Raw genomic sequence first — 27,036 nt, 5'->3', positions numbered from 1 at the left:
AGTACTTTCGTCCACAAGCAAAAGGATCTCTTCATGAAACTGAAATTTAGAAACGGGAGCGAAAATTAGAGAACGATGTGGGCTGACAGACTTTTTCTCTCAACTGAATTATGTCTTGTGCTTTTGTCTCAAGAACAATTAAAGGATACGCTTATTGTTTTGGCCTCAGCGGTTATTTTCCAATAATCTTCATTACTTAATCTCACAAACCTTAGAGGTCCCACTGTTATTTCCACCTCATCTGACATGTTGATTATTGTGCAGGTCTTATGCAGACGGATCTTCTCGCACGATATCCACAATGAAAAACCGTTTGCTCGGAAGTCTGTCCAGAGGTCTGTCCAATTTTTTGTTGTCAGCTGTGTGCCTGGGAAATTCCTTGTTATCGAAATGATGTCACGAGTCAGGGGATTTTCCATTACTTTCCTTGCAGTTCATTGGATAAACTGTTCTCCTAATTGACCAATGAAAACAAGTTTTACAGGCGCAAGGCGGTTTCTTTGAAGACAGAAGAAGCGAACGAAAACTCGGTAAGTTTCATGTTGATCACTGCCGAGTGCATTGTCTAGATTCGTCGATCTTCGCTGTTTATTATTTCAGTAGGATATATATCAAGGTCCTTAACGATTTGAAAGAGTAGATCTCAGTACCTTATCAGAAACACCAGTATTATCCACTCCTCAATACAGTCACAGAATCAGAACGTGCAGAACATTCAACAGAATTAAAAAAATTCAAACGTTGCTGCCCATTTAAAATAATAAACTTTGGTAAAGATGCCAAGCAACTTGGTTGTTTAATATGTTACATGGACCAGACGACGTGACTAATAAAGACAGTAAATTGAGTAATTGGGAATGATACACTTGGATAAAATTAGTAGTAGTGTAGGGACTGGCAGGCCATCTGCCTGGACCTCTTGGCCTTTTTATGTAGTAGTAGTAGTGTAGGGACTGGCATTTGACTGCCTAGGCATCACGGCCTTTTTTTTTATGTCCCCTTCAATATCGGTCTCCTTTTATGTGTGGGATACATATATATTTTCTTTTACATGTACTGTAAATCACTCGTCAAAGTCAATAAATATTTCTTTCAAATTGATGTTAATGTCAAGGAGATTTTTGAACACATTAGTATTTTGTGCAAGTTTAGTTTCCATAGGTAGTGCATTCCATATTTTGTGCATTTCTATTAGCAAATGAATTTTTCCTTAGGTTAGTATTACAGTGCTCCTTACAAATTTTCATCATTGAATTTCTTACACTCTCATAATCTGACATTCTAAAAATATTATTCACATTGACTTCCATATTACAGCAATTTAACATTTTGTATGTTTCTATTAAATCCCCTCTTAGCCTTCTACCCTTTAATGAATGCAGATTTAAGAATACAAGTCTCTGTTGATAACTCATAGATTTGCATTCTTTTAATAAATTAGTTGCTCTTCTTTGTACCCTTTCTATAGATTGTCTCTTGAGGTATGGGTGCCACACAATATTACCATATTCTACTTGTGATCTAACTGATGCTTTATACAGTTTAAGAAATATATATTTATCTAAATAGGTCCCCATCGAATCTGAATCTTCACTTCTTTCTCTTTTTTTTCTTTCTTTTTTTTCTTCTTCTTTTGTTTGTTTTTGTTGGGTGGGATACGCAAGTAGGCTTCTGCAAGAACTTTGCTTTCATTCATCATAACCAAAAAATTTTTTTCTTTTAAGATGGTATTGGTGTCAATGAGATTTTTTAACATGTTAGTATTTTGTGTAAGTTGAACTTCGGTTGGTAGTGCCCATATTTGTGCAATTCAGTTAGTCAATGAATATTTTCTAAGGTTGGTGTTGCAGTGTTCTAAACAAGTTTTCTTTAATGTGTTTCTTGTACTATCATAATCTGACATTTAAAAGATATGTCTTCCATTTACATCATTTATGTTATTTAATTAATATCGATCGTTTCGATTAAATCACCTCTTGATCTTCTACCTTTTGTTTTAGTTAGTGTAGCTTTAAGTATGTAAGTTTTGTTGATAACTCGTATTCTTGCATTCTTTTAATAATTTATTGCCCTTCTTTGGACCCTTTCAATTGCTACAGATTGTCTCTTAAGGTATATTATATTCTATCTGTAAATTGTCACTAAAGCAGACATCAAATATAACTACATCAATTGGAATCAACATCATGGTTTGTTAATTTATTTTCAGTGGGGAAAAATATTATATATGAAATTTAAAAAGAATTATTCATAATGTTCATTAGTGTACTATTATTACAGAGTACAGTGCTTGATTGTGTGGTGCCCCAGAGGCCAGTGAAATATGAGCCAGTTTGAACTGAGTGATGTCATGGAGTGTGGGAAGCAGCTGCTAGCAGTGCTTTCTGGAGACGACACTGACGCCATCACCTTGCAACGTCTCCTGGAGACCAGCCAACAGGTGGCAGCACTACGCCTCAAGCAGCAACAACAGCTGAAAGATGATATCCAATGTGAGACAATAATAATCTACACTTACTCAGCACTTTTTCTCAGATATAACTCATAGTGCTTCAAGTACGAAAACTTATTAACTATAAATGACAGAATAATAAGAATATGTCAATTTACCCATGCCTTTGATGGAAATTTGTTTCAGTAAAACATTATATATCACTTATAATCACTAACCAGTTAGTTTACCAATGAAACTACTTACAGCTACTGATATTTTACTGTCATTAAGGTAGTATTATAACAGTGCAAACAGTATTAAAACACTAACAGTGCAAACAGTAATTCACAAACAAATTAATGTTTGTTGATTCATGCTACAGAAAAGATGAATATTAATTGTATGCCAGTATTGTTATTAAAGGATTTGGTTGTTTGGGGGTTTTGTTTGTTTTTGTCACAATTTGTGTGTTTCCTGTGCATGAATAATTTATTACCCCTTTTCATCATCAGTCACAATCTCCAAACCTCCTCATTTACTGTTAGGACAAAGTCCTTCAGTCAAAGTTCCATCTCATTTACCCACAGTTGGACTCTTTGCCATGTAATGATGTATAAAGTGAGACACTCCCTCTCCCAGTCCATTTCCAGCTTCAAAACCAACCTCAAGACTCATCTTTTCAAAACTGCCTTTGATGAATTGTTAGGTATGTGTGTGTATGCATGTATTTGTATACATTTTATAGTTTCATTAGTTTGCTCTGCATAAAATTATATTTCATACTTACCAGGAACTTTTGGTGCATTGTCTTGTCAAAGTTTATAATGTTCCTCACTTAGTAGTTAGCTGGACTTGCATGGTTTGATGGGTGGTGTAACATATTGTAATGTATTTTTGTTGGAACAGTTGTATTGTAAAGCACTTAGACTAGAGCAAAATCTATTTGATTAGGTGCTATAATATAATCAATGTGTACATATTCATTAGTTTGCGAATGTGTATACATGTGTATATATTTATATACAGAGAGAAAGAGAGATAAAAATATATTGATCATCAAAATTGCTTGTTCACTTTTGAATAAATTGAAATGCAGGTCAGTTCTTATATATGCAGCGGCAACAGGTCTATAGCCCGTTCAATTTATTATTTTAAAAGGTTGTGTGTATATATTTATATACAGAGAGAAAGAGAGATAAAAATATATTGATCATCAAAATTGCTTGTTCACTTTTGAATAAATTGAAATGCAAGTCAGTTCTTATATATGCAGCGGCAACAGGTCTATACCCCGTTCAATTTATTATTTTAAAAGGTTAAATGGAGGGCAGAGGGGCAGGGAAACAGAGCGGGGCATTGTGAGCAGTTCAGTTCAGTACATTGTCAGCAAAGTGATAACAACATAAGGCCTTCCCCATCCCACCTTTTTGTTTGGTTCCTTTTTTCTGTGTGGAATGTGTATTACCCACATTTTGATGTTGCTTGTTTTCTTTCAGTGGCATGAAAATAATCTCATAAGCATCTGCAACTAATGCTTTTTATTTGTTCCTGTGTGTATTGTTGTTGGTATTCAAATCTGCACTGAAGGGTTTCAGAAGTTAAAAACCATAGTTTTGATTAATGATACATCTCTGTTAATGCATTTCATTTGATTTCTTCTCACATTTCTTTGGTCATTGTAGTATATATTGTGTGTCAGTATAATACATAAATATACTGCGCAAATATTTGTGTGGACACATGTATTAAAGTATTTGAGTATGTTTGTTTATTGTATCCTTGTCACAACAGATTTCTCTGTGTGATATTCAGGCTGCTCTCAACAGGGAGAGTGTGTCATTACTGTGCAGCACTACATTTTTTTTTCTGCTTGCAAGTGTATTTGTTTTCCTGTCAAAGTGGATTTGCCAGGGACAGCTGCCTAGTTGCTGTGGGTTCTCTTACAGGCACTAAGTGCACGCTACCCATGGCACCTCGATTTATTGACTCATCCAAATGATTAGCATCCAAACCACCACTCAAAGTCTAGTGGATGGAGAAAAAATACTGGCGAGTGTGGGGTATGATCCCGAGCACTCAGATTCTCTCGCTTCTTAGGCGGACACATTACCACTTGGCCACAACTCCACAGAGCATGGTATTCTGCCATTGGCATGTGTGTACATGCATGCCTCTGTGTGTTTAGATTAAGAGTGTTTTTTAATTGCCTTACTGATGATAATAAACACTAATAGACCTATATATGCTGCAGATTTGACCAGCGACCTAAATGACACATACCAATCAGATCTAAATGGAGATGGTAACAGGCTTGATGACCTAGAGTCTTCTTTGAAAAGCAGAGTGGATTCAATTCAGTCACAGTCTGCCACAGTTAAGAAGGAGTGCCAGAACTTAAAAGAGCACCTTTCAGAAGTACAAAGAGAGCAACAGACTTTGAAGGAACAGCGCCAATCACAGAAGGATGCCAGAACTGCTGGACTGTCAAAAGCACGGTGAGAAACTCATTCCCTTAGATTTTGTTTTTAAAAAAAATTTTCACAATCAGCATGAATTTAATGTGTGTGTGTTCACAGATTTTTTTTAGTTCACTAAATTTTTATTACTTCATTGATTTTATGTTCCAGCACCATACTTACTGCCTGTAATGCCCTCTGGCATGTAGGGCAGCAACAAAGAACCACCACTCTTTGTCTGTTTTGATCCCACTTTTGCCAATATAGGATCAGTATGCATGCAGTTAAAAAAAATATATATATATTATAAAGACAGATGATGAGAGAATACATTTACTGATTTGGTTATTGTATGGGACAGTAAGTTGATAGAAGGTCTTGTATGTTTCTTATCAGTAAAACTTGAAGAATAAGTGTGTTGCTGGTGCCTGTGCGTATGTGTACACATATGCATAATACTTTCAGTAAATGACTGATATATTTTATTTTAATGGTCTGAAATAGAAAGAAAGAAAATAGATCGTATATATTTATATGAATTTTGATTGATCTTGCCTCATGTGCACTTCGGAAAAAAGAAACAACTATATGGGTTTACATGCTGATAGATTTCTGATGTGTAATTAGTATTTATTTACCTAAGATCATAATATCACAATGAAACTGGAAAGTAATGAAATACAGCATCAACACTTTGTGTTATGCCATACAAAGGAGATTTTCAGTACTGATGTTACCATGACATGTTCATAGATGTGACGCCAACCTGTACAGCAACATAACCAACTTACGCTGGCAATACAACTGTGAGCCTCATGAAATCAAGGGATGTATCCTTTTCCTTACAGACACTTATTTCCATGTGCAGTTCACTGACCTTAAGCAACTTTTATAATTAAATTACAGGTGCTTTTTACATCGCATTTATATTATTAGGTAGCAAACAGATCATGTATATTGGCTTTTTATGGCTAGTAAAAGTTTGTAATCACTTCTTTCAAGGCTGCTTGAAAGTTTTATTGTATAAAGTCAGCTTTTGATTTTATGCATTATGATTTTGATAAATTTAATAATAATAATAATGGATACTTATATAGCACACTATCCAGAAATCTGCTCTAGGTGCTTTACAAAAAACGCTTTTGATAACATAAAACATTATATCTATGTTACATACACACACCAAAATGTGACCACACACACACACACACGCACGCACGCACGCACGCACGCACGCACACTGCATACATACATTTTAACATACATGTGTATCTAACAGCTACCCTAACACATACGCACACATAGGCAGGCACAAACTTACATAAACACACGCACACACAATACACATTCATATACATGCATGTACTTGTGGACCTGCTACAATCGAACTTATTGCTGAGGGAAAAGGTGAGTTTTGAGACGAGATTTAAAAGATGCGAGGGAATCAGAATGACGGAGGTTATCAGGGAGCTTGTTCCACGTCTTTGGCGATTGAAAAGAAAACGATCTGTGTCCATAGGTCTTACTTCTGACGTGAGGTATCCTGAGAAGTCAAGTATCAGAGGAAGAATGGAGCTGGCGAGACGGGGTATAGATATGGATGAGTTCAGAAAGATACTTTGGGCCAGATCCGTTGACTGCAGAAAAGGTCAGAGTGGATAGCTTATAGTCTATTCGATCAGAAACAGGCAACCAGTGGAGAGACTGAAGGAGAGGAGAAACATGGTCAAATTTAGAAGCTCTGCAAATGAGTCTGGCAGCGTTATTCTGAATTCGTTGGAGTCTGTCTAACAGGTATTTGGGGAGGCCGGCCAAAAGAGAGTTGCAGTAATCCAATCTTGAGAGAACCAGAGAGCATACAAGTGTCTTGGTTGCATCGGTTGAGAGATAGTGGCAGATAGAGCTGATTCTACGCAGTTCCAAATAGGCAACTTTACAGATATTCGAAATGTGCTGTTGGAAGGAAAGAGACTGGTCCAGGATTACACCAAGACTGCGAACAGAGGGAGAAAGTGAAACAGGTGTGCTATTGATCAAAACAGAGTCAGGAAAGGAAGGATGTTGACGAAACTTCTTTGGACAGGTTATCATAAGTTCAGTCTTATCATCATTTAATTGCAGCTTGTTGAGAGTCACCCAGTCCTTTAGGCCAGCAATGCACTCCTGTGTTTGAGTCACCAGTGCATCAAATTCAGCTATGGAAGCCGACTGATAAAGTTGTGTGTCATCAGCAAAGCTCTCATGCGACATCGCATGATGACTGATGACATCCGACACAGGAGCCGCATACAGCACGAAAAGAACAGGACCTAGGACGGACCCTTGTGGGACACCATATTTCAAGGCAGATACTCTAGAGTATGTACCATTTACACACACTTTCTGTGTACGATCAGACAGGTAAGACGTGATCCATGCTAGTGCAGTGTCACGAATACCAAAGGAAGTTTTAAGTCTGTTCAAGAGGATAGAGTGGTCGATAGTGTCAAAAGCTGCTGACAAATCTAAGAGAGCGAGAACAGATATCTTATCCTCATCAATTTAGTCAATTACAGTTGGAAAAAGGACCAGGATGGTAGCAGCTGCTGTGATTTCAAAGTAAAATACTTTGTTTTAACAACTATTTCTTTCACATTATGACAGATAAAATGATAGATTTCAAACAAAAGAGAGAGAAACCGTTCCTTGCTTATAGTGCTTGTTTTTTGTTTTGGGTTTGTTTGTTCGTTTTACTACTACTAGACAGTTGTGATAGACCAAATAAGTTAATGTCAGATGGTTGAATTTATTATTCCTCACTTGTTTCAGTCATTCATCATTTTCTTTAAAGCTCTGTCATTGTTGTAAAATTATGTGGTTTGAATTTTGAAGGTCATTTTGAAATATTGTAAAATTATGTGGTTTGAATTTTGAGGATCATTTTGAAATAATAAACCTTTAAAGGGATACAACTTCAGGCCAAGACACTTCCATAAAATAAGAAGTTTTCAGTGAGGCTATTTATTTACCATCCTTGGATGTCCACACCACAACGGCAGAAAAAAAAGCTTTTGTTTCAAGACTCTGGGTCAGAATAAACCTGTAAACGCAAATTAGCTTTTATTTCAAGAGTGACAAAGAGCCTTTAGTTCTTGAACATACCATGCAGGGCTCAGTCTACTCTGATGGTGGTGGTGGTCGTGTGTGTTTTCTTTCTTTTCTTTAAAAAAGATGCATAATAATGTGAACACCACCATTCTTTGGCAGTTACTGAGTTACAGTAATCAACAAAGTCTGCTGAGGCCACACCAATACAAAAACCTATATTACAGTGCACACATCATAACACAAAAAAGATCATGCCATATGTCTGGGGAAAGAAGTTGCAGTGTTTATCACTATATAATATCAGAGAGAAAAATTGAACTGCTATGTAATGAATCTTGAGAGTGAAAGGCTTGTTTGTGTGTGACACACCTTCATGATTCATGCTAATATACTCATATTTGTCAAAGTACCTTGCTAATCTCTTAGTATTCAAATGTTTGCAGTTGTTAAATCTGGAACTTCTGTTAACACACATAAATTTATTTTTAAAAATATGTGCAATGCTTGTTGATACAAAAGGACACATTTGCCCACACTGTGCATTCCCAGGACACCATTCTGGCAGCTGTAGGACCAGCAGCAATATCGCAAAACACTTTAGTATATACTGATAATTACCTGAGTGATGCCTGTTACACTGAATGTAAGTAAAACTCTGTTGCACTGTATACATGTAAAACTGTAGATAGCTTGTTTCAGTTTCCTGGGTACTGAGATATCAAGACAACAATTATCCTTGACTGCTATTAGTTATCAGCAACAAGCATGAAGTCAAAACCTTCAACCTCAACTCCCAGGAAGTGTCACGGTTTTTCATCACCAATTACCTGTGGGATTTGATTGAAGAAGACTGGTAGGCAAAAGAGACAGGACAATAGTGCAAATTGTGACTTTTCTAATGAGAGAATGTCTGGAACTGAAGTTCTGATTTCAACGTCCTGAGCGGTGCAAAACTTCAGCAGTGGAGCATACAGTGGACTGGAAGATTTCATCTTTCAACTTGATTGTCAAACAGCATCGTTCAGATCAACCAGTTATGCAGTTAATGAGTTGATGTTTTCTGGTGTGCACAGGTGACAGTTTTTAGAAAGGAGGGAGGGCCCATCTTTTCTTCATAGTGTACATTACTGTTGTTTCTTTATTGTGTGGGAAAGTTTTCATCTTCAACATTCATGATGCGTACTCTTATATTTCCGTCATTTCATGTAAAATACACAAACAGTAATTTCAGTCATACAGCCAACATTCAGATCAACCAAATGTGCATTTAAAAAATTGATGTTTTCTGGAGCGTACAGTTGATAGTTTTCAAGAAAAGCGGAGGGCTCTTCATAGCTTCATAGTGTAACATTGCTGCTGTTTCTTTTATGGGAAAGTTTTCATCTGCAACAGACATTCATGCTGAGCATTCTTTTTATTGTTAATATTAAAGCATGCTTCTTATTTTTATCTTTTACCCTAATGTAAATGACAGGAACAGTAATTTCAGTCATACACTACTGCCAACCAGAAATGCATTGAAAGAGTTGATGTTTTCTGGTGTGTACAGCTGATAGTTTTTAAAAGGATGGCCCATCTTAGCTTCTTAGTGTAACATTGCTGCCGTTTCTTTCTTGGAAGGTTTTCATCTTCAACAGACATCATTATGTTGAGTACTCTTCATTCTTGTTGTCAATATTGAAGCATTTTTCTTATTACCATCTTTTGCCTTAATGCAAATTACATGAACATTGATGTTTGAAAAAATTCCTAAATGTTAGTTATGAAGGGGGGAAAAAAGAGAAATAATTACATCACATACACACTCATACACACAATCAAAATCCTATTTGTCAGGGAATAGACTGTTTAAAGATTGCTGATGTGTTTTTAGTTATTTATTAAAAGTTGCAAATAACAGTACTTCTAAAATAAACACATGTATATTTGCACAGACTGCCATCATAAACCATAAAACATTTCTGAAAGAAAACAATCAAGCATGGTCATATTTTTCACTCCACTTACGCTCAGTCAATGAATGGGATTCCTGGGCAGAATGGTGTTGCATACATTCTTTTATGCATGCATGATTGTTTTTTTTTTCTTTTTGGATAGGGCGTATTGGGGGAGGGGCGTGCTAAGTTTCTTCAGAGCTGAATAAACATAAACACTCACTCTCATGTTGAAAACTATGTAAATGATATGGAATTCAGTGTCTTCAATTCAGCTTGCATGTTTTGGTAAACATTGTCACATTTTCATTTCATCTTATCAATGGAACAGCAGTGACAACTGATCATGTGGTCATATTTCTGTAAATACTATATACCTGTAAATACTATATACTATTATTCATCTGACCAAAACAAAAAGATGGTGATGACAATTTATATTATGCAATAAAGAATGAAACCCTTTGTTTGTACAGATTGGTCTTGAGTGTGTGTGTGTGGGTGATAATCTTTTTCATAATTACTTCAAACAGTAACATTTAGTGATTTGCAAAGTGTTCATGACAGTCTCACTGAGAGTTCTTAATGAATGTCATAAGTTTAGGACATAAAAATATGTAAGTTTCAGTACATCCAGAGATGATCCAACACATAATTGAAAAAATACTGAACCATCAATCCAAATCGTCTTCATTCACAAGAAAAGAAAAAGGGGTGATTAAAAGGATGTCTGTGTTTCAATTTACATTAAAAACAGTCAGTAATGGCACCATATGGAATTCAGTCATTTGAACTTTCACAAATACTATAAATGCTTACTCAATTAAAAAAAAAAAATTTTTAAGAAAAGGAGGGGGGGGGGTTCGAAGTTTCAATAATAACATATGCATTAAATAGCAACCACACTGGCATATGATATTCAGAACTTTGTGCTTGCACAAATGTCACATGTGAAAAATTCTTTAGACAATGGCGTTTTTCTTTTTTTTAACAAAATAAGGCCAAAAGGATACGCTGAATAGCCGAAAAAAGCGTAAGACGAGACAGAGCGTAAACCTGACAAGATGGCGTGGAGAGCCTTGGCCAAAGGAATGATTAAGCGCTTATAGTTTTTAGAGGCGTTTGATTGGCTGAGAGCGGGTGGGCCCGTCTTTTCACTGTTAGCCGCGCGAAATTTGGCCAAGCAGAGCAAACCAATAGGCCTAGTTTGCATCAGTTTGACATGGTACAGTATATGACACCAAAACTGTAGTACATACAGTCACAGAAGCACTGAAGACTAACACACAAGGGATTTGATATGAATACACCCCATCTTCCCACTACACTTCTCGCTCTATTGGGTAACAAAAATCATTTGTACAAGTACCCGTCTGATTTCAAAAAGCAAATTTTTTTTTGTCACTCACCAAAGTACCCAGTACCTCACAGACCTGTATGCTGCAGAAAGTACTCTCCAGAAAATTTTTAACCTAAAAATGCCAATTTTAGGATGTTTTGTAATTTCTGTCAGTAGTAACTTGAGCTTGTGTCTGCCATGAACCACATAAAAGTCACAATGGCAAGCCATGCAGTAGAGTGCACAAACTGAACCATCCTCACTTATCTTCATTTTTACTGGATAGGTTTCTATGTACTTGCAACAGAAGGTCTGTGTGACCTTCATAACTGAAGAATTAATTTAGTCACTGACCTCATCACTTCCCTCATGAATTTGGTTTAACTCCGCTCTGTGCATTATCTTAGAAATGTTGAAAACGCATACACATGCACAGGAAGTAGATTGTTATTTACAGTACATCCTTGCCTGAATCATATTCCTTAGTAACTGTGGGTAAATCTTAGTGATAAGTCTGATACTGAACATCACTTTGTGGAAGGGAAAACATGCCACCAGTGAAAGCTAAAAGTAAAATCCATTTTTCTCAATACAATCAAAACACATGAAATATCACTGAACAAGTTTGAGCTACAACATTACACATAAAAACCAGAAATTACAATCATAAAATTCTACTAAAATTTATTCCAGTCCGGACATGGTCGCTTGGAGATTCAAACACTTGAGAAATGTTACCCTGGTGCTATTAAAGAAAAAAAAGAGGCAATTCAAGCATTAAAAAAAAAAAAAGGTGAGCACATCAAGCTCCTCTCTCGACAATATGAAAAGTCCAGAGACATAAAAAAGAAGAAGATTTAAAGCACAAACTAGACCTATCCTAACATCAATAAAGCAATTACAACTTGACTATGGAAAGAGGACAGTTCTGCACTGCAGTGGATACAGGACAGCTCAGTACAAGCATTATCAAGATGTGTCTGTTGTTTATTCCCCAACAATGCTCTTTAACATCAACAGTGCTGCTGGTCCATTGTCTGCGGGTACCTGCACACAGCACAATAAGAAATGAACATCAAAACTGACATACTGAAAGAAGTGAATTACATCTACTTGTAAATCTATTATCACTATATTCTTTGATCAGAAACATGATCATGACTCAATGCAACTTGTAAAACCAGAAGAACTTTATATAGTTTTTCAAGAAAAAAAGTAGGGGTTATTTTCAGTCACTTGATTAATAACATCCCCATTAAGCATGACAGACTGGTATATAAGCAGCCTGGCTTGCAGTTTCTTCTCATTGAAAATACACATCAAACATTGGGTGCAGACTAAGCAGCAATTGTAGGACATAACACTACATGTTATAATAAACTTCCTAATTAAAACATGACTTGGTTGCAATTCCTGTCTCACCAAAAATATACATCCTGTTCCATAGGGTTACAACTGAAGTAGTAGCTATGGGACATTACATAAAGAAACCTTTTTTTTTTTTAAATAAAAAAAAACTTGCTATGACTGTCTTTCCCTGCATTGTAAGAGCCAGTCATGGTGGCAGGTAGTTCCACACGGCACAAGTTAAGTCCATGATCTATGTTAATTTCAGTCACTCAGACATGTATTTCAAGTGGAAGTCATTCTAAGCCAAGTCATCTTGTCCACTATTGAGCCATAATGAGTATGTGTATCTTCAACATATCCTTGGGAAGAAAACTTCCTGTTGAAAAGTAACTTGTGCCTTGTCAGTGTTCTGTCTCTGAACTGCTTAAAACTGTACTCTAACCCAAACAGATATGCAATTCACAGCACTAATGAAATATTTTTTCCGTCTTTTCAGTGACTACTGTCTATCCTAATGCATGTCTTCAATAACTACTGTCAATTATCTAAACATACCATATGCCCAGCTGCCAGTATGTAGTAATATTCAAAATTCTTTGCTATCTTTGCAAAAGCTTGAGGAATTCCATTTATCTCCATTGCATTCTTCTTGGCTTTGGAAAACTGGTCTGCAATCTTCAAGCGATACACCCACGCTTCTGTGCCTGTAAAATAACAGATGAATAAATCACGAGCACAAAGTCAGCCATCAACACACAGACAGCATGTATACTTAATCTACATACAGCTGCCAACTCCCAAATGGAAATAAAATTCAAATGAAACTGTCACGGCTCGTGACAGTTGATATGCTTGTGTTCATGTGCAACTCTTTTCCATCCCTTCTCCCCCTTTCTCTCCCTCCCTCTCCTCTCTCTCTCCCTTCTCCCCCTCTTTCCATCCCTCTCCTTCACCCCCCTCTGTCCCCCTTCATGCTTTTACACGTGCATATCTGAGGATATGTGTATGTCATGTCCCTTCTCCTGAACGGTTTGTGAACTCTGAGTGAGTTCAGAAGTCTATATGGTGGGGAGAGAAAGATTTCTCTGGGCTTTTGATGCCAAGCTCTGTCAAGAGACGGATCACCGTTCCAGCGAGGGAGCTGTTGGGTGTCGTCCTACAGAAGTAGTGGGGTGTGTTCGTTGTCACCCCCTTCTTTCTGTGTGTGTGGGTCTGTGTTTCACCCTGGGCAGCGGTGTGCCCATTTACCTGGTGACAGGTTTTCCTGTTTCCCTCCCTTCCATGCCACTGCCTTCGACGGGTCTCCGGGACAAGTCTGGAAGGGTCCTCGTCCCCCTTCTAACATGTCACCCCGAAACTCCCTCACTCCCGTTCCCGTTCCCGCTCCCACTTTCCCACTGTCCCTCTTGCCCGACCAGCTCCAGCCAGCAACTACCAGCGTGGTCCGTCTTTGGCTGTCAGCAAATGTCTGAACTCTGGCTTCGTGTTTGAGCAGAACTGGCGCTGCAGTTGACAGCAAATTGTATTGTGCAGTAGTTAGAGGTTATTTTATTTTATTTTTTGTGTGTGTGTGTGAGTAATGCTTGGGTTTGAGGCGTTCATTTATTTATGTATGTTTACATGACCATAGTAAAACGAGCTGAACTTTTCTGTGTCTCCGTGTTTGTGTTGTTGGGACGTTAGTTAATCTGGGAAGGGGCGGGGGTTCATGGCCAACCCCTTACGGGTTGTGACAGAAACAAGTAAAAACAATACAAATTTCTCGACAAAAAAGTCTTAACTACATTAATCGATCCAAATTATATCTTTTGCTCACCACCACACACACATTTTGACTGAACCGAAAGTTTTGTACAGGTATGTGAAGTTTCCCCTAAAGGCAGTTAACACTGATAAGCATGGCACTATTTTGATATCAAGACAAATTTCACTGTAAAATCTATTTTCCAATGTTTTCCTGCCTTTATTACAACTTTCTGGCTTGGACACTATAAAGACACAATAAAACAATTGTTGATTATTCCACACAGAAACCGACATGGTGGCTTTTCAAATGAAGGGTGAAGAGCCAAAAATTCATTCATAACTTGAATTCATAAAGCATGTTAGTTGGGTCACGGTTAAGTATGTGTAATTAAACTTGAATTCATAAAGCATGTTATTGAATAGAGTTCATAAAGATATCAGTAGAATTATTGCAAAGAAATCAGTGTAAAAGTGTTTCAATCAATCCACATTATGCCTTTTGCTCCTCAGAAAGCAAGTTTTTGTTGAACCAAATGTTTTGTGCAGAAAGTGTAAACGTTTCCACTTAAGCCAGACAGTCCCCTCAACATTGATCAGCATATCACTTTTAATGTTCAGACAACTGTTCTGATCAAATCTAGCAATGTTTTAACCTTTTCATAAGTTTACCACAAGCTTTCTGACCAGGCTATTTCATAACAGAAACTCCAAACACTTGTCATACACACTACATAGAAACCAATGTGCTGGCAACATCGCAGACAAAGCATTGAAGATTTAGCTCTGAAGTCTGGTTGACACATAGCACAGAATACATGGTCTCACTCACAATTACCATATTTAATTTGGAAGCTAGTCACTTACCCAGATTATCCACAATCAGATCCAACTGCCCACTGTAGACCACTACCTTCAAGGGAGTGCCCATAATCATGCTGTCCACTGCAACAAACCCAAAAGAACTTTCCATGACGGAAAAGTTTTACTCCTTCAAGCAGCTTCTTGCCAATGAATCTAAATATCTCTGCCAAATATTGACAACAAATATTTTCAACTGAATGGGTAACATATAATGATGCATATCTTTATTCATGATGATTCACAGAACATATTTTTGAGACTCCAACACTTTTAACCAGAGGGCAAAACAGTGAAGTTTATTTTCTCATGTCTGCTTCTGAATAGGAATGTCTACAGATAGCAGATGCAGTACATCAACATAGGCAGCTATACACCAGACATGTGTTACTGAGGCTCTCCCCCTTATCTGCACTCTGCTCAATACAAACTGTCTACAGAAAAAGCAGCACAAAGGTAAAGGGAGAAAAGAAATGGTAACTGCAGATAATAATAAGCACTGAAGACCCAGAGACCTATGTCAGTGACTGGCTTCATGAAGTCTCCACTTTGTTTGGTGAACACCTCCCCTGACTGGCCTCCCCATGTCACATTGTCAGGGATGCAGCCCAGCTTTTTTCGAATGGGTCCGTTCATCAGCTTTGACAGGCTGTCTTCGTGCAAAGGCTTGAGGTGGCGGAGAACAGCATGTTCTGCAAACAGTTAAAAGGGGCTTCAAAGACAGAACCAGTAAGAGTTCACAGATAATTCACAACAGCAGGCATTATTACGAAAAGATGTAATGGGAATATTCACAACTGCAGATGTAAAAACATGAGCATGAAAAGATGAAGTTCTTCTTCTTCATTTGTGGGCTGTGACTCCCACGTTCACTCGTATATGTGGAGTGATGGCCTAGAGGTAACGCGTCCGCCTAAGAAGCGAGAGAATCTGAGCGCGCTGGTTCGAATCACGGCTCAGCCGCCGATATTTTCTCCCCCTCCACTAGACCTTGAGTGGTGGTCTGGATGCTAGTCATTCGGATGAGACAATAAACTGAGGTCCCGTGTTCAGCATGCATTTAGCGCACGTAAACGAACCCACAGCAACAAAAGGGTTGTTCCTGGCAAAATTCTGTCGAAAAATCCACTTCGATAGGAAAAACCACTAAAACTGCACGCAGCAAAAAATACAAAAAAATAGGTGTCGCTGTAGTATAGCCATGCGCTCTCCCTGGGGAGGGCAGCCCGAATTTCACACAGAGAAATCTGTTGTGGTAAAAAGAAATACAAATATGCGAGTGTGCTTTTACGTGTACGACTGTTTCTACCCGCGCCATATATGCGGTCATACTCTGTTTTTGACAGAGAAAAATGAAGCAAAAACATCTTAGTAAAAGTATTCATATAGCGCTGAATCTTGTGCAGAGACAAAGCGCTTTCACACCGGTCATTCACACGCGTGCATGATTCAGCGGGATTCTTCTTCTGCCTTCGTGGGCTGCAACTCCCACATTCACTCGTATGTATGACTGGGCTTTTTACATGTACGACCCATTATGTGGGCAGCCATATTCCATTTTCAAGGGTATTCAGATGAATACCACACAAAACTTATCAATATACATGTAAATAGAAAGCTAGAGAAACTTGAGACCAAAAAGATAGAAATGGGGTGTGGGGGAGGGAAAGTGATGTTGGAAAGAGGAAGATTTTAAGGCCAGACTTGAGCTAAGTGCACAGATTTGATGAAGCAAAAAGCTTGTTCCAAGTGTTAGTCCAGAGACAGAGAAAGATGTAGTGGTTCATTCACAACAGCGGACGTACAAATATCAGTTTGAAAAAACAAAACAAAAAAACCATCTATAATACATACACTTCAGCAGATATACAAACATGTACAAAATGCAGTAACAGTAAAACGCAGATGTGTTTTCCTGCAAATTCCTTCCACAGTAGCACAAATTTAAAATCCCAGTCATCAGTCACATTTGGAAGAGGCATAGAAACTGAACCATGAATGCTCTCTACCAATATGTGTTTGCCTGAGCATTATGTTTGTGCTTGTGTGTGTGTGTGTGAGTGTGTGCGTAAAAATTATGTAGATACATATGCGCCTATGTGTGTGTATGGTCATGTGTGATTGTGCATATTTGTGAGTGTGTGTATATGTATGCATGTGAGCACATGTGTATGCTCACCGAAGGATGTCAACCTCACAGAGAACTTGGAGTTGGACTGCTCTGAGCTGCCCCATTTCTGAATGTTGTAGAAGTTAACACCATCTGTGTTGTTCTCCACCTCATCTTCCAGCAATGACCACTCATCTGTTGCTTTTGCCCACTGACCATCTTTGATCAATGCTGCGATACGTTTGGCTGTTTCGTTAAGGGCAATCAGCTGGGTTCGATCTATCAAAGACTGGAAAAAGAGCAACAGAAATTTATGGAAAACTTTCTTCCTTTGAAAACTAGTGCGTCTCTAAGTATTTGTTCTTGCACATATATATGTACATGGATATCAAATCAAATTCCTACAAATACTAGCACTTGTATATGATTTTCATTTTGTGTCAATACTATTTCATATGTGATCCCACCAAAATATTCTTAATGACCCAGTACCCTAGGTAATTCACCCAAGGTAACAAACAATTCTGTTATGTTCTGGACTAGCTTGAACTGTAATAACACAGCACATATACACAGACATTGGAATTTTGTCATCATTGTTAGTGAACTGAATGACATGTTTTAACTGAGCTTCAGTAATGAGACAATAAATGGCAACTGAATCCACCCACTTTTCTGGCTTTTCAATACAAAACGTTAATACGTTGGGTTTTTTTAAACTATATAAGTATACAACTCAAGTAATGCTAACATGTAACTCGCTGTACCATATAGCTATGTTATTTGCTCATATGTGTAAACAAAGTGAGTCATTCAGTTTCAATGTCAGTCAGATGATGATTGCAACAGGATTCGACCTCACACAATACAAGGGTTTATGAATAGAAAAAAAAAAAAATCATTGACAGCAATTAAGTATGATGGATTTATTCAACATCAGTGAAAAAATGAGAAATTAATGCAACAAAAAAATGTACTACAGATTACACAAAGATGATGCATATACAGAAGACAAAGAAACTGCACTTGTACAAACATATCTGAAGCCACACCTTCTCAATCATGTAGCATTCAGTTGGACAGACCCTAACAGGGAGTTTCTCCAGACTTGACCAGTTCACTGGGTTTGTGTATTAGTCAAGAATCTGTTAATTTTCCTCCACAAGCTATCTCTAATTGGTCATCTTCTTGTTTCTGTCTTTTTTTTTTTCTTAGAGGATGAGATGTAGCCTACATGGACCAATTCATGTGAGGCCTCCTGACAGAAATTCTCTGTGTGGCTGCGTGCATATTTGTATTAAATGAATAAAGTGTGGAGGGGGCAGGGGGGTGGGGGGGGGTGGGAGGTTATATTCATTGCAATGCCAAAATTTCCCTTCTGAGTCTTCTCAGTATCATATAAGATACATTTTCCACATGTTTGTGTCTGCTCTCAGGGCTCTTGCCACAGGGAGGCTGTTTTATAACTACTCGACCACTGCTGCTGCTGCTTTTATTATTATCATAACAAATACCAACATCCATCTTATGACACATACATTTGCATACAGGTAAGGACCCCAGGAGTAGGTGGAATCCACTGGGGAAATCCAGGAATCACCCATAGCGAAGCCTTTAAAGTTACACTTGATATCACCCGCCTGCACAGCCTGAAAAATAAACGCACTCATAACCAGTCTGTAGAAAGCATTTAAACGAGCAAAACATTTCCTTGATCAGACCAACCTACACTCTGAACAACAGTGGATAACAAGCCACTTCCAAACACTTAACAGCCTAGTCACCACTGACAACAGGATACAAACCTGCCTTCATCATGAACTTAGCTTTGAAATCTGTGACTTTAAGGACAAAAGCCAACAGATTCTTACTGAACTCTATGACTCCTTCAGACAATTCAGAACGAAAACAAGAAAAACCTTTTAAGGACTAATTTTGCTGGATGGTGTTCTGTGTGTGTGTGTGTATGTGTGTGTGTGTGTCTGTGTGTGTGCGCGCACGTCTTCATTCTAAGCTAAAGGGCAAAAGCTGATTGTTGAACTGAACTTTGCGACTTCATTTGATAATTCAGAAAAAAAAGTAAACAAGGAGGTTGCTGAAATTCACTGAGCTCTGCAACTTCATTTGATAAGTCAGAAAAAACAGTAAACCATGATGCTGCCAGCAAATTCATAACAAATCTTTCAGATTCAGACTCTACAGATGGGTCAGTTTGCAGAATGGAACACTAATTTGATCTTTCTCAACACTACTAGGCATTTTCTTTGGTAGCAAGGTCCACTATGCAAACAGCAGTTTTCAAAGTTGAAATGTCTGATGATGGTAAACTATCAATTGCAGAGGTAATTAGCATGAAAGTAAAAACCAGGTACATACCTTGTACAGGACCTGGCTGAAAGCAGCTGTCATTTTCCCACCGTAGGACTCAGAAAAAATATAAAATGGTACAGTCTGCAAAAAATAAATAAATAAATAAACAAAAATGAAAAGTATAATCATATCAATTATCAACCCTTTCAGTGCCACGCCTATCTTCATGCCAAGGGATTGTTTGGTGATGGAGGGCAATAATTCAAAAAGATAATGAATAAATAAAATGCTAGCATGCAAACTACTAAAAGAAATATTTAAATAATCTTCTTTTTTTCTTTTCTTTTTTAAAGAAAATTAACACACCATACAATGATGGCAATTTAACAAGATTTACTGAATTAATGATTTTAAGATAGGAAAATCTCTATAATGACACAGACGGAAATTTCATCCTGGGGCACTTTTTTGCACGCCAGAAGGGGACTGAAATTTCTGTCTTTGGGCACTCAAGGGCAGTAAAATAACAGTGAAACAAAAAGAAAACAAATATAATATTCCTTATTTTCCAGAAAATAAATGGAAAAGCCCTTGGTTTTGCTATAATTCTTGTGTTTGTTTGTTTTTTGTCTTTTTTCCTTTTTTTTTTCTTTGGATTCCATTTGTTTCTGTTTTGTTTGTTTTGTTTTTCCTTTCTCTTCCTAGTCATGAATACTGGCATACCTTAGTATACTTTTGAAACTGTATGCCTTTCTATTTCACCAAGAGTAACACTACTTGCCTGTCATTTATTGTATCCTGGTACACATCTGATATAACATGTCCAGCCACTCATTTACTGCCATAAACAAGTCACACATATTTCATTTGTTTTAGTTGAACATGCATATCTTATTTCAATTTCAAGTTAAAATATTTATTTTCAAGTTGAAAGTTTAAATGTAATCAAATCTGTTATATCTTTTGTGTATTTTTAAGCAAAAATAAATAAATAAATATATAAATAAATAAAATATGGAGCATTAGACACTGAACAGTAAGAGTGGAGTCTCCATGCTAAATCAATCAAATTATGATAATAGTAACAATGTTTTTAGTCTCAAATCATTGAAACCAAACACACAAAAATGTACAATTTTACTTAGGAGGCTTTTCTTACACAACAAAAACATACAGATATATATATATTATATATATATATATATATACCAATATATATATATATATATATATACCAATCAGTTTTTTACCTGCTCTTTAGGAAGTACAACAGAATATAAAAACACAAAGTAAACAAACGACAAATTCAGAGTCATCAGCATGGTAAATGCCTGTAAACTAGCTACGTTCCAAAGACTTCAGCTAACTTACAGATAATTCTTCATTAATCTTAATGAAGGCCTTGAAAATTGTGAGGAGATCAGCAGCAATCTGCTGCACATCTGTAGTGTAGGCTTTGTCACTGTCCACAAAACTGTACCCTGTCCCAACCGGGTTGTCAATGAACAACAGATTTGCAGTGGTCAGCTGAAACATGCAAGTCAGTACAGTCACTCCTGTTGTAGAAATAGTGGTCACAAATATAAAGCACTAAAGAAAATTAAGGCCATGCAAATAAAGCTTATACCAAAAAAATATCATGTTTACATGTTTGGGAAAAATTATCACATTTTGCCTACTGTATATATTCAAATGATACAATTAACAACAAGATCTCATCTGCTTCAGCTCTTTCTCAAAAATTATTCTTTCCTTGACTTCATTTTTTTCAAATGCTATTCAACCACATTGATTAATTTCTGTGTTTTTTGTTGATTATTTTGCTTTGTTTTTCTATCAATCTGATATTCCTTTTAGACTTTCGCTTTTCCCCAATTACTGATTGGTACACTTATCTAATGTTGAATGGATCATCTCTCTTCAAATATAGTTTGATTAATATGATTTGCACCCAGTAAAGCTACACACACACACACACACACACACACACACACACACACACACACACACCATCTGCAAAATGTACACATCCTCAGACAAGAAAGAAAGGTATCTGTCCAAACACACACAAAGAAAAATGCATTTGTTCAACACAAAATCATTCATTTAGGCCTAATCCTTCACTAATGTCTGAAAACTTATGCATTATATCACACATCATGACATGTATATAAACTTGTCCTTCTAATGGTTGAAAGAAAAACATTTTTCAACAGGAAGCTTCCAATCAAAATAAAATTCAGATGATAAATGTAGAAAATGTGATGATTTTTTTTCTAAACAGAAAATGTCATGAGAAAGACCATACCCATGTTGTATTGCGGGGTTTCAGTTGCTGGTCCAGTGGCCCAATCTCTGCAAAGTTGCCAAACCCAGTACTGGAGCCCCCAGGTCCACCCTGAGATATCACAACATGACACGTAATATCTCCATTAAACTGTTCTTTTCTTCCGTTCAAAACATCACTGCACATGTTCTTTCCTCTTTTGACTATGACAAAGAATAATTTGTGTGTAATTTGTGTGTTTTGTGTTGCATTGATTTGTATTGTACTGTACTGTACTGTATCACACTGTATTGTATTGTGTCACAAAACTCTCAAAAGATTTCTCTGTGTGAAATTCAGGCTTCCCTCGCCTGTCGAACTGTAACTCAAAGTAATTGTATAATTTGTCAAGTGTAACAAGTCATCAACCTAAATCAGTACAGGTTTTCTGTCAGAAGACCTCAACCACTTATGTCATTAGAGAATCAAAATGACATACATAATTACAGATTTAAATGTTAACAACAAAAAGAGCGCGCTAGCCAGCAGGACAAAGGGGAGGTTACCTACTTCCGGGAGGTTATCGGCTGTAGTTTCGTTTTCTCCGCATAGGCAGATAGTAATTTGCGCAGGACAGGAATGTCAGACCCCTGCCGGAGTCTGCACTAGTTGGGTCACGGTTAAGTATGTGTAATTAAATGTGATTTTAGACAAAAATCTACCCCCTTCCCTATCCTAATGTGTTTGTGTGTTAATGTGTATACCATTCCTGTGGGTAGAAAGTGTGTTAATGTGTATACCATTCCTGTGGGTAGAAAGTGTCAAACAACTGCACAGCAACACTGTCACTGAAGAAACTGAGGAAACTGAAACTGGCAGATGAGAAAGCAGAAGGAACAAGGGAATCATTGACTGACCTAAGGCTGTCTGCTGCTAACTACTAGTGCTGCAAAGCACAGCATGCTTGACATTTGCTATTTAGTAACGCCTTAATTAAGAAGCGATCCTGTTTGTGGAATAAGAGAGACTATCAACACTATTCTGTACCCCTCATTCTTCACCCATTATATACATATGTATAACATAGAGAGATATATATATGCATAGATGTGTGTGTGTGTGTGTGTGTGTGTGTGTGTGTGTGTGTGTGTATTATTATTATTATCATTTGATGATACAAAAAACAATTGCTAAATTCAAAACATGCATGACATAAAAATAGCAACTAAAAGTAGAATTTGCCCACCAGCACTGGTGAATCTGTTTTTATAAATACTGAAATATGAACACCATATGTAAACCATTAATTAAACAGACCTGTAACCACAAAACAAGGGGCACATTGGTGTAGCCTTTAGGACTAGTGGATTTATACCACCACCAGAACATGTGAGCTTCAGGTCGCACTGTCACATAGCCCCAACTCTCTTTGCCAGTGGTCAATGTGATCTCCTCTTCTGTACAAAACATACACATAAATTATTTGGTGAAACACAAAATATACTTCAATTAGATTATTGACAATAAAATATCAAATGACAAACTGATTCACAAACTGGTATTTTTACTACACTATATCACAAACTCAATCCTGACTTCAGGCTGAGCATCACCTGTACAGTAAAATATGGAAGTAACACTTTTTTTCTCTTTTTTTTTTCTTTTTTTTCTCTCTTTTTTTTTTCTAATAATAAACTACAACTGCTGAACACTTATCTTGTCAATTAACATTGCTGCCCATTCATGCATCAAGGTTAATGAGTCTAAATGGGTTACAAAAGATCTTGCAAATTAACTGGCAGTTCTAGAACTTGATTTAATTGATGCCAAGCCCAGTGTTGAACACAGCCCCAGCAATCAAAACTTAAGGCAGCACTGCACGTCACCTGATTCTGTGACTTGCTGAGTGATACAAGCGATGTATGGACATCATACTTATAGTTCTATGAGCATTTCTGAGGGAGCTGACAGATCTTTTCTGCCAGCATTTGTTGGAGCATTTCATAAACTTGTAGTTAACTGCTATGTTTTCCATCTCACCGTCTCAACTGTTCCACTACAGTGACTGTCCAACAAAGTTTGTAGCGAATCTAGACACCTCTCTTGACAAATCAGACACACACGTTATGCATAATCAACTCAAAGGCAGAAACAAAAAGTCGCTAACTGATAAGAATTGAAACACGAAAACTCAGTTTTACCCGATCATTTCTTACTTGGGTATTCATTCACGATCGCTCCTGACGAAGCGCACATGATAAAAGTTAAAACAACGCCAACCCGTATCATCAACATTGTCGTCTGCTTTGAACTTGACGTTTCTTCACCTTCCACTTTTAATTAACGTGTTTGTTAAGATCCTCCCTTTGTCACAAGCAAATCCCCAAAACGAAGCTTCCGATATGTTCGCCCTTTGACTTCACGCAAGTCTGGTTGGAAATGTCACATGAGTACTCTCTAAGATCATGTGACTGAACATGTGACACAATATTTTTGACAAATTCAAATAACAGTAGTAAGCAATGTTGTACACACTCGAGAAGTGCGCATGTTTGGTTCAGGTTCAGGTTCAGGTTAGGGGCTGATGTTGATCATCGTAGCCTCACGGCTTTTTACGCCCCGTCTCATTTATGATTAGCACAAGGCCTCACGGCCTTCTTTATGCTATGTCGTTATCAGTCTTGTCTCAGTCCAAGTAGACCCAGTTACAATTATCTTGGACCATCAAAGTCAAACCAGATGTCTTTTAAAATTTTGTGATTATCGATAAGGTTCTTGAAGTTGTTGGTATTGGAAGCATACTTGATGTTAGTGGTTAGTTTGTTAGCTCGAGCGCACAGTATCGACATGTTCGAGATCTGAGAATGTTGATGCGTATGCATGCTCCAGTCAAGGCGTACACACTATCTGTTGTCATGTCAAATTTGACCCCGGAACACATGCTGAAAATCATGTCCCAAGTGTGCTTCATAAACTTACACTGACTCTTTCACACGACTGGGACTGACAAAGTATCTTCTGGAGTGATTGAGCGTGTCGATATTCCCCCGTGTCGATACTCGTGACAACCCCCCCCGACTGGCGACTGGTTCTCGCCAAAAGAAATTTGATCATGTTACACCTCTGCTGAATCGGTTACACTGGCTTCCAATTGAGCCCCGCATTCACTATTAAGTTAGCAACACTCGCCTTCAAACATTTTGACAAGTCTCTTCCATTGTATCTCTCCTCGATCTGCCAGTGTATTAGAAACATATGAACCCACAGAACATTAAGATCCAGTTCTGAAAAGTTGCTTAAAGCAAGTTCCAAGGACTAATCTGAAATGCCGCGGCGCTGGAAATAGGTCTGTCAGAGCTCAGGTTCCCCAAGTGTGGAACTCTCTACCTGAAGTACATCTCTTTGGAATGCCTCTGATCTACATTCGTTTAAGTCAGATCTGAAAACTTCAGTACCTTTTCCGTAAGCTTTTTTGTCAGTTCTGGGCGAAACAGTTAAACCAAGGTATGCCTGTTAACAACTATTTTTGAACTTGTATTTTTGTCGTCCTGTTTTAATGCATTGTGTATTTTACTGATGTAGTTTTGGTCTTAGATGTGATGGCATTTTTTCTGTCTGGTTATTTTTTAATGGGTGTGTGTGTGTGTCAGTGTGTGTGTGTGTGTGTGTGTGTGTGTGTGTGTGTGTGTGTCAGTGCCGCGTGCGTGCATCAGTGTGTTTGTGAGCCGGGGTACAGCTGAGTGCTCTGGTACGCGTGTGTAAGTGTGTAGGCATGTTAGTATGTCCGAACAGAATTCTATGTTAGAAAATAAGAAATAATGCTTATGCAATTTTGTTTTTAGTGCAGTTGATATTTAATGTCAGCGTGTGTGGGTCTGTGTGAGTGTGTGTGTGTCTCACGGTAAGGGAGGGACACACACACACACACACACATATATATATATATATATATATGTGTGTGTGTGTGTGTGTGTGTGCGTGTGTGTGTGTGTGTGTTTGTGTGTGTGTGTGTGTGTGTAAAGTTTTCTATGAAATGCATTTTGTTTTAATCTAAGCCTTAGTTTACTTCATAGCTTTTATAATCTGATTCATCTCTTAAGTGAGCTTTTTCATTCATATGAACACACTTACTGGATGTTTTCCATTGTCAGATCAGTACCGGCTGATGTGTTTTTTAAGGCATGTTTATTGTCAACTTGATGATGTAAGGCGCTTTGAGCAGCCGTTGGTGCTGGATATCGCGCCATAGAAAACTATGTATTATTATAGGTGCTATTTAACAAAGTACGTAGGGGAAAAAGACGGCCAGTACTGCATGGTGAGGGACTGAAAAGTAGATTGCTGTTCACGCATGTGTGTGGGTGTGTGTCAAGGTGTGTGTGTGTGTGTGTGTGTGTGTGTGTGTGTGTGTGTGTGTGTGTGTGTGTGTGTGTTGTGTGTGTGTGTGTGCCAGTGTGTGTGTGTGTCTGCCGGTCCGGCGCTGCCGGGTCTGTCTGTGTCTGTCTGTGTCTGTGTGAGCGTGTGTGTGTCTGTGTGTGTCAGTGTTAGACTGATAATTATAACTGGTGAAAATTTGTTTTAAAAATGATTAATTACAATATAACACCCCTAGAACGAAATACTAATGATAATAGTGAGCGAACTTGACTAATTAACAAACTGAGATTTGAATCGGTAATATTAAGCATTAGTTGATAATCAATATAATGTAAGATGTGATTAGCAACATATAAACAGGGAAAATAGATATTATTGAATCGTATGATTTTTAAAGGCATATAGTTTGGGGCCGGGATGAGGTTATGCCGGCGTTAGTGTTTGCATGGATTGTTCATGTTTTCGATTTTTTTTTTAATTGATTGTTCACACACACACACACACACACACACACCACACACACACACACACACACACACACACACACACACACACACACACACAACACATGCATCCATATGTACACAGGTCGGTGGCCTTACATTAAAACAGTTCTGAGTTCTGAAAAAAAAAATTTGAAAACAAAAAAGACCATCTTGCAAAGAGGGGAAAAGAATATTAAAGAAAGGAAGGAAGGAAATTGATCAAAACTGACTGTGTGTGTGTGTTTCTGTGAAAAAAATGACAGTGACAGTGTACGTTGTGTGTG

General features: G+C 37.6%; 2 protein-coding genes across 3 annotated transcripts; one reads left to right on the top strand and one right to left on the bottom strand.

Annotated features, from left to right (window-relative positions):
- Positions 1-491: 491 nt before the first annotated feature.
- On the top strand, positions 492-10,896 carry LOC143288456 (kinetochore protein Spc24-like). The gene is made up of 5 exons (XM_076596970.1): positions 492-530; positions 2,281-2,492; positions 4,686-4,929; positions 5,644-5,720; positions 8,728-10,896. Exons 2-5 carry the CDS (start codon positions 2,324-2,326, stop codon positions 8,832-8,834), a joined length of 597 nt encoding a protein of 198 aa, XP_076453085.1. The 5' UTR covers positions 492-530; positions 2,281-2,323; the 3' UTR covers positions 8,835-10,896.
- Positions 9,837-24,342, bottom strand: LOC143288450 (retinoid-inducible serine carboxypeptidase-like). 2 transcript variants are annotated; one of them, XM_076596956.1, is made up of 11 exons: positions 24,092-24,342; positions 23,208-23,347; positions 21,933-22,022; positions 20,996-21,151; positions 19,691-19,765; positions 18,853-18,963; positions 17,384-17,603; positions 15,720-15,896; positions 15,211-15,288; positions 13,156-13,304; positions 9,837-12,297 (listed from the first exon to the last, which is right to left on the bottom strand). In XM_076596956.1, exons 2-11 carry the CDS (start codon positions 23,277-23,279, stop codon positions 12,238-12,240), a joined length of 1,188 nt encoding a protein of 395 aa, XP_076453071.1. In that variant the 5' UTR covers positions 23,280-23,347; positions 24,092-24,342; the 3' UTR covers positions 9,837-12,237. The 2 variants fall into 2 exon arrangements, with proteins under 2 accessions (XP_076453071.1, XP_076453063.1); XM_076596948.1 differs by having other exon boundaries at positions 24,107-24,342.
- Between the last annotated feature and the right edge of the window lie 2,694 nt (positions 24,343-27,036).

The sequence above is a fragment of the Babylonia areolata genome, chromosome 1, assembly GCF_041734735.1.
Source record: "Babylonia areolata isolate BAREFJ2019XMU chromosome 1, ASM4173473v1, whole genome shotgun sequence".
Lineage (NCBI taxonomy): Eukaryota > Metazoa > Mollusca > Gastropoda > Neogastropoda > Buccinidae > Babylonia > Babylonia areolata.
The sequence above is the reverse complement of the archived record's forward strand: the minus strand, read 5'-3'. Positions and strand labels throughout refer to the sequence as shown.